At 45.7% G+C, this 14,790-nt stretch overlaps 2 protein-coding genes across 3 annotated transcripts in view; one reads left to right on the top strand and one right to left on the bottom strand.

Annotated features, from left to right (window-relative positions):
• LOC135911487 (uncharacterized) overlaps positions 1-14,790 on the top strand; it is a 77,079-nt gene that overhangs the window by 11,402 nt on the left and 50,887 nt on the right. The window lies entirely within an intron of this gene.
• On the bottom strand, positions 755-14,031 carry LOC135911504 (uncharacterized). Of its 2 annotated transcripts, none has more exons than XM_070526508.1 (8): positions 13,665-14,031; positions 11,305-11,438; positions 10,721-10,870; positions 9,291-9,554; positions 7,893-8,018; positions 6,086-6,415; positions 4,744-4,915; positions 755-1,979 (listed from the first exon to the last, which is right to left on the bottom strand). In XM_070526508.1, exons 2-7 carry the CDS (start codon positions 11,426-11,428, stop codon positions 4,800-4,802), a joined length of 1,110 nt encoding a protein of 369 aa, XP_070382609.1. In that variant the 5' UTR covers positions 11,429-11,438; positions 13,665-14,031; the 3' UTR covers positions 755-1,979; positions 4,744-4,799. The 2 variants fall into 2 exon arrangements, with proteins under 2 accessions (XP_070382609.1, XP_070382610.1); XM_070526509.1 differs by lacking the exon at positions 13,665-14,031 and adding an exon at positions 13,058-13,186.

Raw genomic sequence — 14,790 nt, 5'->3', positions numbered from 1 at the left:
CAACCGTTCCACACCTGCATTATTACATTTAAACACCGCTTTTACCCCCTGAACAACGGATTTTTGAAGTTTGTTACCTGGTAATGTGCGTTCCCTGGCCCTTAACGATCTTATTTCTGCAATTGATTCTTCTATGTCATGTTACGTTATCTAGTGGTTTTTAACATTCGTGTTGATGTTCTTTTCTGTGAATACTCTATTGTTCAAACTCCTGCTATGGCCTCTGTAGGGCTGCAGTAGGTAAATTAAATGATACCATAAGCTTTCGTTATCGCCTGTGTCGACCACTTTCTGCGACGGATGATGATAAATTAATAGAATCGAAGGAAACTATTTCTCACTTTTTAAGGCCCTTGGTTACCTTTAATATTACCTTTAATAGGTTACCCTTCAAGTATGACCGTGTCTATAGTGCAGTCGTAACTACGGCGGAAACTGTCTTCCCCTTGCCTTGTTTAATCCGCCACCTCTCTCCCCCCTGCCACCCTTCCCAACGCTCCCTCACATATAATTCTTCCTTGCGCTAAACTCCCCTGTTGGCGCCCGAAGCTGTTCGTTTAGTAACTACAGCGCGTGATCCGTGATTAGCTAAGGTATATGTTTACGATTGCAAAAAAAAAGGGAGAGAAATGTTCGACCATGCGTTTTTTCAAAGAACTATACCTTCGAAAGTCATCACGGAAGCAAAGTCATTCAAAAAAAGCTTTATTAAATACACGTCGACATATACTTGGCGGGTTGGCTGCATGTGTTATGCGTTAATGGCAACAAAGGTACACAAAAGGAGAGGCTGCAGGCTGCTGGCATATGAGAACAGCTTGCAGGTGGAGGACACGCGACATTGCACGTCAACAAAACAACATGGTTGCTTTCGTGAAATCCGCCGCAACGTGGCGTTGTGAACACTTAGCAACTTGTGCGCCAGGCAGGGCAAAAAAAGATAAAAGCATACAGCGTTAGCAAAGCAAAAAGCGGCATTTCATCACATGCGAAGCTATAGCATTAAATACATCTATCGTTCTTCTAAGGCACAGTACAATTATACATATATGTCCATCGCTTTGTGATTTGTGTTGCCTGTGGCGTTGGCATGCCTTTCTTGAGCAGACGGTCCCGGCTGACGGAGACCAGCCCTGTTACTACGGTGGGAGTAAGCTCGAACGGTATAGGTGTCGCCACCGTACAGCACGCGTAAGGCTTGCAAGCCCTCTGATATAACGAGGACGCTAACAGACGCGGCAAATGAAAGCCGGTGAATGCATCGCACATAGCGCATATACCTGGGAACGTTTGGCACCCTATGATGGCGCTTTAAATAAGGAATTGACGCTTTTAAATACTGCACCGCTTGATGATGGATGGTGAACACGACACAGGAAATAGAGCTTAGTACAACAAAAGCACCGCGTATCGCGCATGTTTCTAACACTCAAATGGTATCAGTCTTTTAAAATCAGGTCCTTGTCGTTTTATCGTTCAAAGTATTAAAGGACGTAACGTTCTTTGATGCATTGTGTATATGTCACGGTGTACATATGGTTTGGATGTATGCATTATCTTAGTTTTACTATTTGAGACACAGCACAGATTTCGAAAGCACAAGTAGCGTTGAGTGTTAGCTGGGCATCTGACTAAAAAAAAATTTCGTACACTCGGCATTCTCTTCCTGGGTCCTGTTTCAGTGCGATTGTGATCTTTAAGAGGAACATGGCAAGTAGAGCGGCACCACAGAATGACAACATTTTGTGAGGGAGGACATATCACTGCACATTCAGCGCTCGGGGTATGGGGGAGGTGGGGAGACGTGGAGTTATGTTGGCGCAATAAATACAACCATTCATATGCAGTGGTATCAATGATGTCGGCTTGGTAAATGAGTAAATCTCAGCCGGCTTCTCAAGACGATCACCGGGCCAGATCATCCGTCCAATTGGTGTCCCGTAGGGAGAATAAAAAGAGGCGAAAGAAAGGTGTGGTATCTGCAATAGACACGCAAGACCGTGGTCAAGGTACATCGCAAACCGCAACGCTTGCTAATGACAAAGACAATGCCTAATTGCACCTTTGTGACCTGTTGCATTTACTGTCGATCACCGGTATAGCTATGTTTAGCAATTTTCAATGACGTTTTAACATCCTTTAGGAAGCATGTTTAAATTGTAAAATATGCGTCAGCGAGTAGCCTAAGCACCTGCCGTTGTTGCTTAGTGGGTGTCGGACATGAGGTCGCGCGACCGAATCCCGGCCATGGCAGCCGCATTTCAATGGGGTTCAAATGCGAAAACACCCGCGCGCTTAGATTTAGGTGCACGTTAAAGAACTCCAGGGGGTCCAAATTATTCGTGACTCACCCACTTCGGTGTGCCTCATTATCAGATCGGGGTTTCGGCACGTAAAACCCTATAATTTAAGTGGCCTAAGGACATTCTTTGTTTAGAAGCTCTTTGCCTTGCACCCGGTTTTAAAAATAAGTTATCAAAATCTGCAGTGAAACGCACTGCTTTTCCACTCAGCATTTTCTAAATAAGTAAAAACGCAACAAGGAAAACTGTAATCTGCAACTACAATGCCCTTCATGGCATATTTCGAATACATGTTTCTCGAAACTAGTATCGAACGCAATGTCTTTAGCAAAATGCAACGCTTTGAACACGGAATCACTTCGATTCTGCAATTACATGTCTCACTGATTCTTTATTCTCACAGTTTAATAGTGAAAATTTCGTATTTAACGTTGATTTCCGCGCAAATGGTGGTGTCCGTCTATTTTGTGAAATTGATCAGTGGCAATTAACATTTAGTCTCTATCTCTATAATATGAGACAGTCGTAGCAAAAACAAATGTTCTTAATTGCACAGAGCGAATGGGAGTGAAATTTAATAATATCGCCTTGCGAACAGCAGAGGTAAATCTTGGAGACTAGGAGACGGCAGCATATTTTTTAAAGTTTTCCTTGAGTTCTACGAATATATCAGCTGCAGGGTATGCATAGAGTGGGCTAGAGCGAGGTCAACCCACAATTCTTATCTTCAAACGTCAGAATTTTCTTGAAAGAAGAGAGCACTTCTATTTACTCCTTTAAACCGTAAAAGATGAAACATCAAAAACCAAAGCACATGTTTTGATATAAAGAGCCTTGTTAACTAAACTCGGTAATCGTAAAAACACGCAAAACAGAAACACTCAAATGCTTTTATGCGATCAAGGCCTCTTTCAAAGATTATCTGCATTTAGTTGTCGAAAAAAATTCCAAAATGTTTTGAGTATTGCAGTAGTAACGCTTTCCGTATCGAGTTTCACTTCGCAACAGCGACTCCAGTGACGTCAATGGGACGTCATGTGTTAAGTCTGCAAAATGTTGATTTTTTGAGCACTGTCAAACGTGATGTGATATTTCTGCATCGGCAGACACTGAACTAGCGTGGAATAGATCCCTGTCAAAACCGATGACGTTACATAAGGGGCTGGCGCGGGAATTTTCGGGTGGTGTCTCCCCTTAGGTTTCTTTTTTCCATCCATTATAGGTTAGAAATTCTCCACTCACAGAAACCCTAACCTATTTGATAGTCAGATGCTGCAAAGTATCAATGATTTAAAATTCGTCCTTAGTGTCTTTTTCTGTGCCAAGCCTAAGAAAATTTACTCGCTGTTGAATAACATAGCGGCTAAAGACGGAGGATTTCCATTTAACCACAACAACGATTCATTTGAGCAAAAATGGAAATGTAGGATCTCTGTACCACGATCACTTCTTAGCAACAAGAAAATAAGAAAATGGGCTCATATCTCATAAAATAATTTTCAAAGATATATGGTGTAATAATTTGCTTAAAACATTACGAACCGGCACATCCTTCACAATTGTGTAGTTGAGCACAAAAAGTTCAATTAGAACGCCTTGACAGCGAAATTTAATCGCTGTAATGATTACAGTTTTTGTCTTCGAAACACGCAATGCGAAAAGTCTCCGCGCACATGCGCAATCATTGCAAACTTTGTTGTGAACCTTTATAACGCAATAGGGGATGTCTAAAACATGGAGTCTATGACGTGTTTCCGTCTCTGCAATCACTTCTGGCATATAGAGCCGGCAGAAGCATAGCCTTTGAGATCTATTTCTATTACTCGGATACAACAGTCGCTGGAGCATGGATTTGGGCACCACCTATATTTGCAGAAGCCGAACAATTCGCATTGTCGCACGGTGTTTGAAGCCAGAAGAAAGATGTTTAAGTGAATCCGCGCACGATATTCATCATTCTCGTATGAGCAGAACCATCCGACAGTAGCTCCAAGACTTCATCTAGTAATTTTCCTAACAGCCTCTAAGAACGGATGTCAGCACCAGCACTGGTGGCGCTGTTTTGTGAAGTTGAGTTCAACCAGAGCGTGAAATACTATTTTGGCAATAAAGGACAATGTGCTACTCAGTAGCTCGTGTGAACCCGTTGGCCTCAGCTTATGAATGAACAATGTCCTTATTAATTTTTTTCCTTCAGCGATAACAGCCTGACAAAAAGTGTTCCTGACGTCCTGGGCTTGAGTGAACCTCCACAAGATGCCTCTGCCAGCTCTGTGATTACAATCTCCGTCGCGTGTGTTCTGGTATTTCGTAACCGTCAATCAGTTTATGAGGACACGCTAAATTTCCCTAGCAAACATCATAGCACAATCGGTGGCGAATGCTACTTTTTCAAGGCCACACGTGCGGTAACAGGCGGAGAGAGAGAAGGCCAACTGACCCGTGTAAGGATGACAGGAAAACGCGGTGACTCGAAGAGCTCGGCACGGCTTCGTGCTAGACGACACACGGTAGCTGCGTGTATCGTAAGGAGAAGCCGTACTGGCCGTTCATGGCGTTGTCACTTGAGGCGTGGTTGCTCTTCACCTTCAACGTGAAGGGCTTGCTGTTGGCTGCAAGAAGTACAAGCGAAATGTTGATCAGGGCCCACAGTGCATTCATGATTCATTTAATTCATAAACGTATCTGTAACGCCCCACAGCGATACCGAGGCTACGATGAACGCAGTAGCTCCGGATAGGTCTACAGATCAATCTTGACAATCTGAGTTTCGCTCAAGTGAACCCCAACCTAAGTAAACGAGCGTTTTTACATTTCGTCTCCACCAGATTGCAATCTGGAAACGAACCCGCGACCCTGTGCTCATTAGCTGAACGCCACATTCACTGAGCCACAATGACCGGTATTTCGCTGTAGTGGATGTTTTATGCTGTAGAAGTTTCACTGTTAGGCAGCAAAACGCAAGCTCACCGAACCTTCTTAAATGGGTGATTTGGTTGTACCCATTTATACTTGGCGCAGTTTCAAAACGCTTGATTTAAGTGCGTTAGAGGAGTGTTGTGCTTAGCTTGGCAGCCACAAGTATAACATACGCTCATTTTTTTTTTCACACATTCTGACCTCTGTGGTGCCGGGCTTGTAAAAACGAGCGCCTTTACGACAAGCTTAATTACGTGCGCGACATCTGCACACGGGACCAGAGTAACACGAAGACCTTTTGAAATGTTTGCCTTCTACAGGTTGCTTACGAACCTACAACTCAATTTCACCAAGAAAACAATGCGGAAGCTTTGCGGGTGTCGACTCTTCCTGCTTCAGACACAATTCTACGGCGTCCACCTAATGTAATTATTTCTTTCTTCATCGCCTTCAACAGTTTGGGTAAGTTTAAACATTGCACAAAGCTACACATCTTCACCATTTTTCCCCTTTCTAGAGCTGTTTAAAGACAACCTAAGGTGAATTTTCCGCTGTGGCCACACTCGCGAGCTGTAATTTGATTGTGTACAAGTGGCAGAACTTGCTTATTTTTTTTTTACAGGAAGCTGAGCAAGAGATCGAGGCTTTAACATCTGGCATAAGTTGTTGCTGCCCTTACAGCCAGAATGAGAGTACACGCAGACTGATATATATGTTCGAACTACATTGTTCGTAAACTTCACAAGCGAAACTATTAGCATTGTACGTGATGTCTCCATACATCATTTTCTTGAAATTTAACACGTCAGATTTTGGTCATACATTGTAGGTTATACGCAATGAATACATGTAATACGACTTACATATGATGACGTTCTCTTCGCCGAGGCTAGTGCCGCAGAAGCGATCCTGCCCCGGACCAAGGCCCAGCGTCGAACCCTGGTCAATGCCCACGAAGTCGTCCATGTTGCAGATGGTGCCGTTAGCACCCCGGTCGATTGGCTTGCCCCACGAGAAGGACGAGTTGGACTCGGTCTCCCACTTGATGGAGCAGTAGTTCTCCTCCATGCGGATACAGATGGAGTATCGGAGGTTGCTCAAGTAACGGACCCTGTGCTCCACCATGGGTCCGTAGTTGAAGCTCCGCACGATGGCGCTAGGACTTCGGTAGTACAGCAGGCAACCGGCAGGAGCTGCAAGGACGAAATCCAAAGCGATACCAGGGCTGATGCTTCTAGTGATCGCAGTGATTGCTGAATTATGAAGGACCATATGCCATGATCACTGGGAAACAAGCTTAGTAGATCTCTGCAAATACTTTAAAGGCATGCATCAGAAATAATGACAGCTGTTAACAGAGGACTCCTGAATCCCCTCACGGATTCTAAAACGCATTCTTTAGCTCACGCTAGAATTTTCGCAGATACCATCACAATATGAGCTCAAGTTAAACAGAGAAGCAACAGAAACTGTGAAGGGCTCTCTGCATTCGGTGCTGTTTGACCAAAACTGAAAGTCATGTACACGCGTGTTTCCTTGGCATTGCTGCGGGGCAATTTAAATAAAACTAGGTAACTTTGTCGGCAGGTCAAAGCATGTGCGTGCAGGCGCACATTTTTTTTTTTGCCGGACAATGTGATTAACGGACAGCTCATGCATTTGTCGCCCTCATTCATCACCATCACTTAGAAGTCGGCGATTTGATTGTGCTTGTCTTTTTCTACACTGTCCCGTTCTGCGAGCACTGTTGGTTGAAAGAGCAACCTCGGTGTTTTCTTTATGCACATAGATCTGAACAAACATTAATAGTACATCGTCCTGGGAACCTCGATCATACCCACGAAATGCATGACTAACAGTTGCGTAGTTCTTGCATCGACATTAGAAATCAACAAAGAAATCTACCAGTAACGATCTTTACTCTCGAACGAGTTATTTGTTCTGGCATTTTCACTCGTTACCAACAGCTACCAGTGCGGGAGCAGTAGCGCTGGTATCGACATTTTGTGAAGCTGTCTTTAAACTAAGTTTGCCGGAATTTTGTTGCCGTGAGTGACTGTATTCAGTTTCCTGGTTGAGCAGCAATGGAATTCAAGCCGAAATCCCTCTCAGGCTGTTTGTGAACACTGCTGTCAGGCCGGGAAGATAGTTGGCAAAGTGAGTAAAGCTGCTTAGAGCGCTTTTGATACCGAATTCTTATCGTATAGCACTGATCTATACAATGGGCTATCCATAATGGTAAATGAAAAATCACTTCAGATGATTGATTACCTCGACGCTCCAGAGCATCGAACTGGAGCTTTTAGGGAAACTCTTAACTCGAAACACAGGATGCACAAGGTTTGCGTAATGTTGTCGTCACAGTGCTAATGCCTATGTGTTCCGTAATCTGGATGCTACAATACGACTTTGTCATATATTTTGCATTGTTCATCATTGAAAGAGATTTTTAATGTTATCAAACCCGAAGGGCAATGACAGAAGTTTTTGCCCAATCCGAAGCTGTCCACAATTGAAATAGTTCATAAAAATGAGAGTAATAATAATGAGACACAGAAACCAAACTCAAATGCCTCTAGGGTGTCAGTGATTGTTTTCTGCTGAGAAAGTAGTGGTGGAAGGATGAAAAGGAAATGTGGGTTTATGCATTCTTGCTCTTCACCAACTTACCTATGTCGAGGCTGTTGCACTGTACCATGCTGATCTTGATCCGCCATCTTCTAGTCATCTTGTCCCCATTACTGACTACGCTTAGCACGACAGGATTCCCCGAACTTCTGCCCATGTCCACGTACACTGCAGGGAAGAGTGAAACGCTCTGTTAACCGTACACGCATTCACCAAAGGAAAGACAGTTATAAATTTGTCTACACTTAATTTGTAACCAGTGGTCAGTTATAACGCCTGGTTAAGTTCCCCCCGTTTAAAGGCTTTTTACAACTTCCTTCTAAGAGGGCGTAACTGTCACAAAGTTTCGTCTGTGTGGTTCTGAACATTCAAAACCAAAGCAACATGTACGAATGAGTGAGTGTACCTTTTTATTGTGACATTAATTTCTGAGCCAGTTTAGATGGAATCAGTCTTCGCGTGCGCTTATGTGGTTCGTAAAAAATGTTAGCAAGAACGGTCTATCGTGTTTTGTGGCGATGATAGCAATCTCCTATTGAAGGAGCATGATTCCAATCACGGCTGATGATATAACAGCAGAGGTAAAGTCATGGAAAAGTTTACTGAGTCATTTAACTGTTGCACACCTGATGCCCTGCAGCTTCGGTGACAATGCACTACGAAAGGGCCTTATGGGATGACATTACCACCAATTAAGCCAGCACAAGTTCATTCAAGGTCATTGAAAATTATACTGCACCACATTTTGGGCCACTGGAGAAGCACCTCCTGCTTTTGATAAACGAAAGCGTTTGATTTTTGAAAACTGAAGGAATGAGACAAATTATGCAGGCACTTTCGTAATTGCACGTGCCTTCTGTGTGCTTTCTGGTTATTTTGCATGTCATATTATTAAGCGCACGTTGTTTTCACCGGATTTTTTACTGTTAATGAGTTATGGCTTGGTACAGGAATGAAAATTTCTTGAATGTTGTCGACTCTAAGCGAAATAGTCATGTCTGAAGAAATTGCATGAGTGATTCGAATACTGTGGTATTCACTCGAATGTACGCGAGCAAAAGCGATTAATTTGAAATGTGCGTTGGTACAGCCGTAGTACATGACCCCTGAGACGACATTCGTTGACCGACGACTATGCTCGGCGATGTAATTGTGACCTGTGTGTCGCTTGTCGTTTTGGACGCAAGTTAGACTCTCAACTCGCAATTTTTACAGCATCTGCTTCCTCACCGTCACCACAACATGACAGTGTTTCTGACGTAACACTTGGAGCCGTATGCCTGGCAGTCAGTCGGGCAAAGATCTCCAGCAGTTCCTTTAAGTAAGCATCTCTCGATCTCCGGCCGAAAGCGATGTCACTCGAAAACGCTTGAAGAAATTAGAACGCGTGGGCGCTCGAAGCGTGAACGTCACCGTTTGTCTTTCAGGAAATCCACTCACAGTGCAGTCCCGCGTTCTCTCCGCAGAGAATGGGCAGGCGCTCCCCGACCGTCGTTCGGACCATGAACGAGTCGGTGATGCACTGTCCGTTCTCGTCGGGCTGGGCCAGGCTGAACTCGAGGAAGTCGAGCCGCAGCTGGCACACGTTGTTCTGCTTCTCGATTGTCACCTGGCAGGTGTCCGTGCCGTTCTCGCCGTTCGGGTAGTTGGGGTTCACGAACTCCGTTTCGTTGTCGCTCGTGGACTTGCCGCACGTGAAGCTCACTGTGGAGAATTTAACGAGAATGTCAGGTGGATACGCCCAATATGGTGCACGCGTACATTTCGGCATAGGTCGATAGCGGTCTAGTGCTTAAAGAAAAGTTAACGTTGCTCGAAATGACAAAGTGTACAAGGTGAATTGTACGCATCGCCGTTACTTGCATAGCATTTCATTAAATACTTAACTAAAGCTTCGCTTCATATAGATTCCAATCTGGGTGTTGGATCAGCCCAATTTTCTCAATCTTCACGTTTTGCCGCTTATAACGTCGGTTTGACAGTGTTATGCTGAAGAGTTTATAAAACCCTAACCATTACCGATCCCCTTCGACACGTTGAGTGGTAACGTATGGAAAAAGGTGCGAAGTTTATCTTGAAATATACCCGGACATTATATCAAAGAAAACGGGCAGTAAACCTCTCTACCAAATAGTATCGTTGACGAATCACGGATAAACACAAGTGGGAAGGAATCGTTACGGTACTGGCTAGGGACACTGTTAATCTTAAAGAAGCTCAAATATTGCCGAATTTTTCCAGTAAATACTTTAAAGCGAGTTCCAACACAGGCTATAGGGTCGCTCGTAACGCTTCACGGAACCTTCTCATGGTCCTAACAGCCAGTTCGCGCAAGCATATTTTGGCTAGTTTTTGTTCCTGTGGTCCCGTGGAGCAACTATGAAAGGCGACGCTTGCTTCAAACTTTACTACACTTGTTTAGTCACGCGCCGTTGTAGCCATATACAAAAGAAGTTCAGCCATCTCAAGTGATCAAAATGGTAAACTGTTTTTCCTCTTTTCGGTTACGCGTTGCTATTATTTTCGGTTTTAAATCCGTTGATGTGGAAAGACTTATGTAGAACTCAATTTCTCTATGTTCCATAGGGAAAGTAAACGCTGTAATGAAAATACATAAATCATTGAAATGCGACAATGAAGATAATCTTAGTCCATACAAGGATTCCACGACGGAGAGTTCAATTAACATCTTTTGTCGCCACTATGTGAATGCGTGATACATTTGGCCGTGCTTAAGCAATGTTGCTGAAGTTGGATGGCAGTTATTTTTTTAGGAGTACGTCATTTTGCATTGCTATATTTTTCCGATACCCTACAATGAGTTTTGTATTTATTAATGACAGAAGTACTAGGGATAGGCTTTCGCTTACCGTAACAGCAAACTCCGAAGCCGTTGGCGCATCTGTTGACTTCCGTTCCTTTCCGGTCAATGCAGTCCTGTTCGCTGACACATGTTCCATTCTGGTTGTTGCGACCTTCACACGGCTGGTTTTGGTAACGCAGCAGGTTGATAATGCCAGCTAAAGAAAACGTGTACGACGGAAAATGCTCAATTTATACTACTCTGTGAAGAGATTTTTCATCGTGCACAGTTCACGCGTGTGAAAAAGAACAGTGGTAAGCTCATGAGCTTCAATAAAGATCAGCTTGGTGGGTCAATATTGCTAGACAAGACACTGAAGAAGCCAGGGCAACTCTGTTTTCAACAAGCACTCAGTGTATTAAGTTTATCAAGATGAAAAACGTCTAAATATCTTTGATTTACTGTAGCGTGGAGGACTTGAAAAAAATTCAGATCTGGTCATCGCGGACATTCGAAAACAATAGGAAAAATTTTGAAAGTCATCTCCATTATGCAATATCATGCCAATTTCTCAAGTTGTTAATTTCTTAGCACATTGTTCTGCATTATTAAGTCGTACAGTGACGTAGCTTCAGAAAGTATCCTTCTTACTTATACTTTGAGGTCTTCCCGGTCGACTGGGTGGCAGCTGCCCGCCGAAGATTCCCTGGCCAACTGCTGAGGCCAGCAGTGTGGCCAGGACTGTGAGAACAATTATGCCATTGCGAGAATTCATTGTGTGGCACCTGGAACGGAAAAAAAAAGTTGCTAGCCCTTGTACAAATCACGGAGGCACTGTGTCTTCGCGAAATTTCACAGCCACGAGATGACCATGACATGACTGTACTAAGGAGGTGCCTGTTTCAGCGCAAATCGGTACTAAGTGATTTGGTTTTCTATCGGCGTTGTAGTAATCAGTGTACGTTTCACTGTTTCTGAAGCTAAACCTAATGCTTTATAGCCTACATGGAAAAGGAACAGCGTGTAGTCTGTACTGATAAAGAAAATATCACATTTTCATTATCTCTAGTATGAAGGCTCTGTATCTGCACGTGTAACTCGGAAGAGATAGAACGTGACAGTGTGTGCGCTTGAGTATTCTTCCGTTTAGTAATCGGGAAGTTTGTGCTGACGAAGCTGGTCAGCGTAGACGCATGTTTAGCGCAACATGTGGTTGGAAGGAGTCTAGAAGAACAATAATGGCTGTGACAGAAGCATTGGAGGGGCACCGGCTAATATCGGTATTACTGATGTCGTACTACCAATGTACAAGTGCACCACGCTGTTACCACACTTCTTTAGCCGCACAAATTGCATCTCGGCTGTAACACCTTAGTTTGGGTAGAGGCTGTGCAGTGACTTGCATGATATTTGAGAACTCCGCCACAATAGCGTAGTACTTGGTAGCATGCTCCGCTCGAAAAGAACTAAAATTTTGTCATTTTACCATAGTTAAATGACAATTTGAGTGGTAGTTTGCTGTTGAAAATCAAGAAAAGTGTGTTATACTGTCACATTATCAGAGCTGCTCGATGCAGTTACTGCATTTCCATGTCAAGAAATACGAGGTGAAAGTGTTAAAAAAGGAGGCTACTGGCTAACAATTTCTTAATTTTTGTTTTTCATCTGCACAGTTTCACTCCAAGACTTCCCTCGTGGTACATACTGCCGATAACTGATATTTTGACAATTTGTTAGCGAATATAGGGAAGTTAAAACTGAGAAAAAGAGGAAGTGTCTGTTCCTTCCAACATTCTTTTGAAAGTTTTGTAATTTTTAGACACATTGCCAAAGATTCGACCTCGTCTAGAAGAAGACACCGGGCAAAGAACAAAGTTTGACAAAACACGATTCTGCTATAGAGGTCCCATTGGATCTTACGCGACGTTTAGCAAATCAAAGCGTGAAATCGGAACTTGGCTACCCAATACCTTCCTCGGTCTCCTCATTACGTGACAAATGGTCTCTTAAGATGTTTCCGAACCACCGACATGGTTTCGTAACACGATACCAATGCCTAACCGTTAACTGCCTTTCACTCGTGTTATGATAAGTGTCCACCAGATTGCAAATGCCAAGATAATTGCGCATGGGAGTGGAGACCCCAATGACTGCCTTTGCCAGACGCTGCCTCATTGGCGAGGGACCTTGACACCTCTGGCACGACTTCCGTCCGAAAGCAATCTACTGCTTAATGAGACACGAGCAATTTGCCCCCCTACGGCCGGAGCTGACCTTGTGTTGCAACGACGTTCGACTGAGAGAAAAAAATATGAAAACAAAAACGCAACCGCTAGCTCCGAATCGTTGACTGGGGATGACCAAGGCGCTTTGGTCAAGAAGAGAACGGTAAGGGGCAACGTACCAAGGGCCTTGGGCGCAGTGCACCGTCCGGAGCGCTCAAGGTCGTGTCGTCGCGATATCCTGGGTAGCGCGTGCAGCGAGGATTCTACTACCGTCGTCGTCTGACAAGGTTGAATCGCCGGCGTGCTGCTGGCGGGCGACTGGTGCCGGGTCCGCCACTATACGGATGCGAGGAGGAGTGGCCATCCGGTATACCTGTTGCCGAACCTGCTTCCTCTCCGGGCCATCGGCGAGCGGAGCCGATCTGGCCATCGCGCTGGGAACCGGACTTCCCCGTAATTCGGGTCACCCGCCATCCACACGTACCCCCCCCCCCCCCCCACCCCCAAGGGCTCCTCTCCAGCGGCCGGTTCGGCTGTGCCGCCGGGCGGGCCTAGGCTCACCGTTAAGCAAACAATGAGTGCCCTTCCTTTCCTCGCTCTCCCATTAATGAGAAGCGTTGTGAGAGCTGAACCATCACTATGTCCCATTGGAGACGAAGGGCCGGTTATTGTGGATGGGGACGCCAGAGGATGAGGAGAAGCGATGGGGTGAAGGAAGGCGACTCTTACGTGTCTTCAACAGACACGCTCCTATCTCTGGAGGAGGCTAACCGGCGAGGTGCTCACCTATCTCGAAAGTGTAGTCCTATGGCGGCGGCTTGTGCTGCTCAGTCCTGTGGACCGCCGTCTTGTTCGCGGTGCACTGCCGTGCACTGGCGTCGGCGGCAGGAGCAGAGGGAGCGCAGTGCGCCACACACAAGCACACACCGCTGGCAGCTCTCGCGAATCCCGGACTGGCGATCTGTCAGCCGATGGCAATGCCTTAAAAGATGTGCATGTGCAGAACGAGCAGCAGCCCTGCCTGCCAGACCCGCCGCCGGAGGAACCCGGAAGCGAGCAGTGCCACCCCTCCTTTCAGTTGGCGGGGTGACGGAGCCGCAGCGCCGGGCAGCAGGCCGTTGGCAGGAACAGTCCTATCGCTCCTCTTACCTCCTCGCCCACTTACATAACATCTTGAACTTGGAAGGAAGAGGCGTCGGCGGCAGGGGTCACACCATCGCGGTGGATAGTAAGCTCGATGAGGGAGGGGGAGAGTTGAGGGGTTGGGGAGGGAGGTGGTGTGACTCTCCAGACACCCCCCTTTCTTTCACCCCCCTTCCCGACTACCCCCTCGCAGAAGAGGCTCTATAGTTTCTGGGTGTTCCGTTTCCTCTCCTCCGCCCCCCCCCCCCACATCTTACGTCACGGGGACATTGACCTTGTTGCGGGGTAACAGGTAGGTACACACAGACGCACACACGCAGAGGGGAACGAGGTCTGGTTCAGCTCATGCCTGAGACGTCCTTTCCTCCTCAGAAGGCCGGTCTCTCCTACCATCCGCTGTATGGCAGAGGAGGAAGCGCAACGCTCTTTTTTTCTTCAAGCGGAGGCTTGTAGGTCCACGAGCTGCTGCGTAATCGAAGAGCGGAGGAAGGGCCCCCTTCTTCTTTCTTCCCCCAGACTCGGCTAGTCGGGGCAGACAAGCATCTTTTTGTGTATTGTTGCCGTTTCCACTTCGACCTCCACCATCCCATCCCCTCTTGCTCTGCTGAAGACACTAGCACTTTTGTGTGTTTACTTCGTTTATGTTTAACGGTGCCTTGCACTGTCCGCGCTGGTAGTGCTTCGCCCTCCAAACTGCCAAAAGAGGGGCGTTTGTGGAGGAAAGAAGGTGGGAGGGAAGGGCATCTGAACACGTGCAGACCGATCCCCC

This window comes from Dermacentor albipictus, chromosome 10 (assembly GCF_038994185.2).
Source record: "Dermacentor albipictus isolate Rhodes 1998 colony chromosome 10, USDA_Dalb.pri_finalv2, whole genome shotgun sequence".
In the NCBI taxonomy this organism is placed as follows: Eukaryota; Metazoa; Arthropoda; class Arachnida; order Ixodida; family Ixodidae; genus Dermacentor; species Dermacentor albipictus.
This window is presented reverse-complemented; position numbering and strand designations above follow the sequence as displayed.

Excerpts from the sequence above, each read along its gene's own strand:
- LOC135911504 (XM_070526508.1), bottom strand. The coding sequence starts at position 11,428 with ATGAATTCTCGCAATGGCATAATTGTTCTCACAGTCCTGGCCACACTG. Across the intron at positions 10,871-11,304 it reads GGGAAGACCTCAAAGTATAA|CTGGCATTATCAACCTGCTG; the intron begins GTAAGAAGGATA and ends CGTTTTCTTTAG. Across the intron at positions 4,916-6,085 it reads CGAAGAGAACGTCATCATAT|CCAACAGCAAGCCCTTCACG; the intron begins GTAAGTCGTATT and ends TACTTCTTGCAG.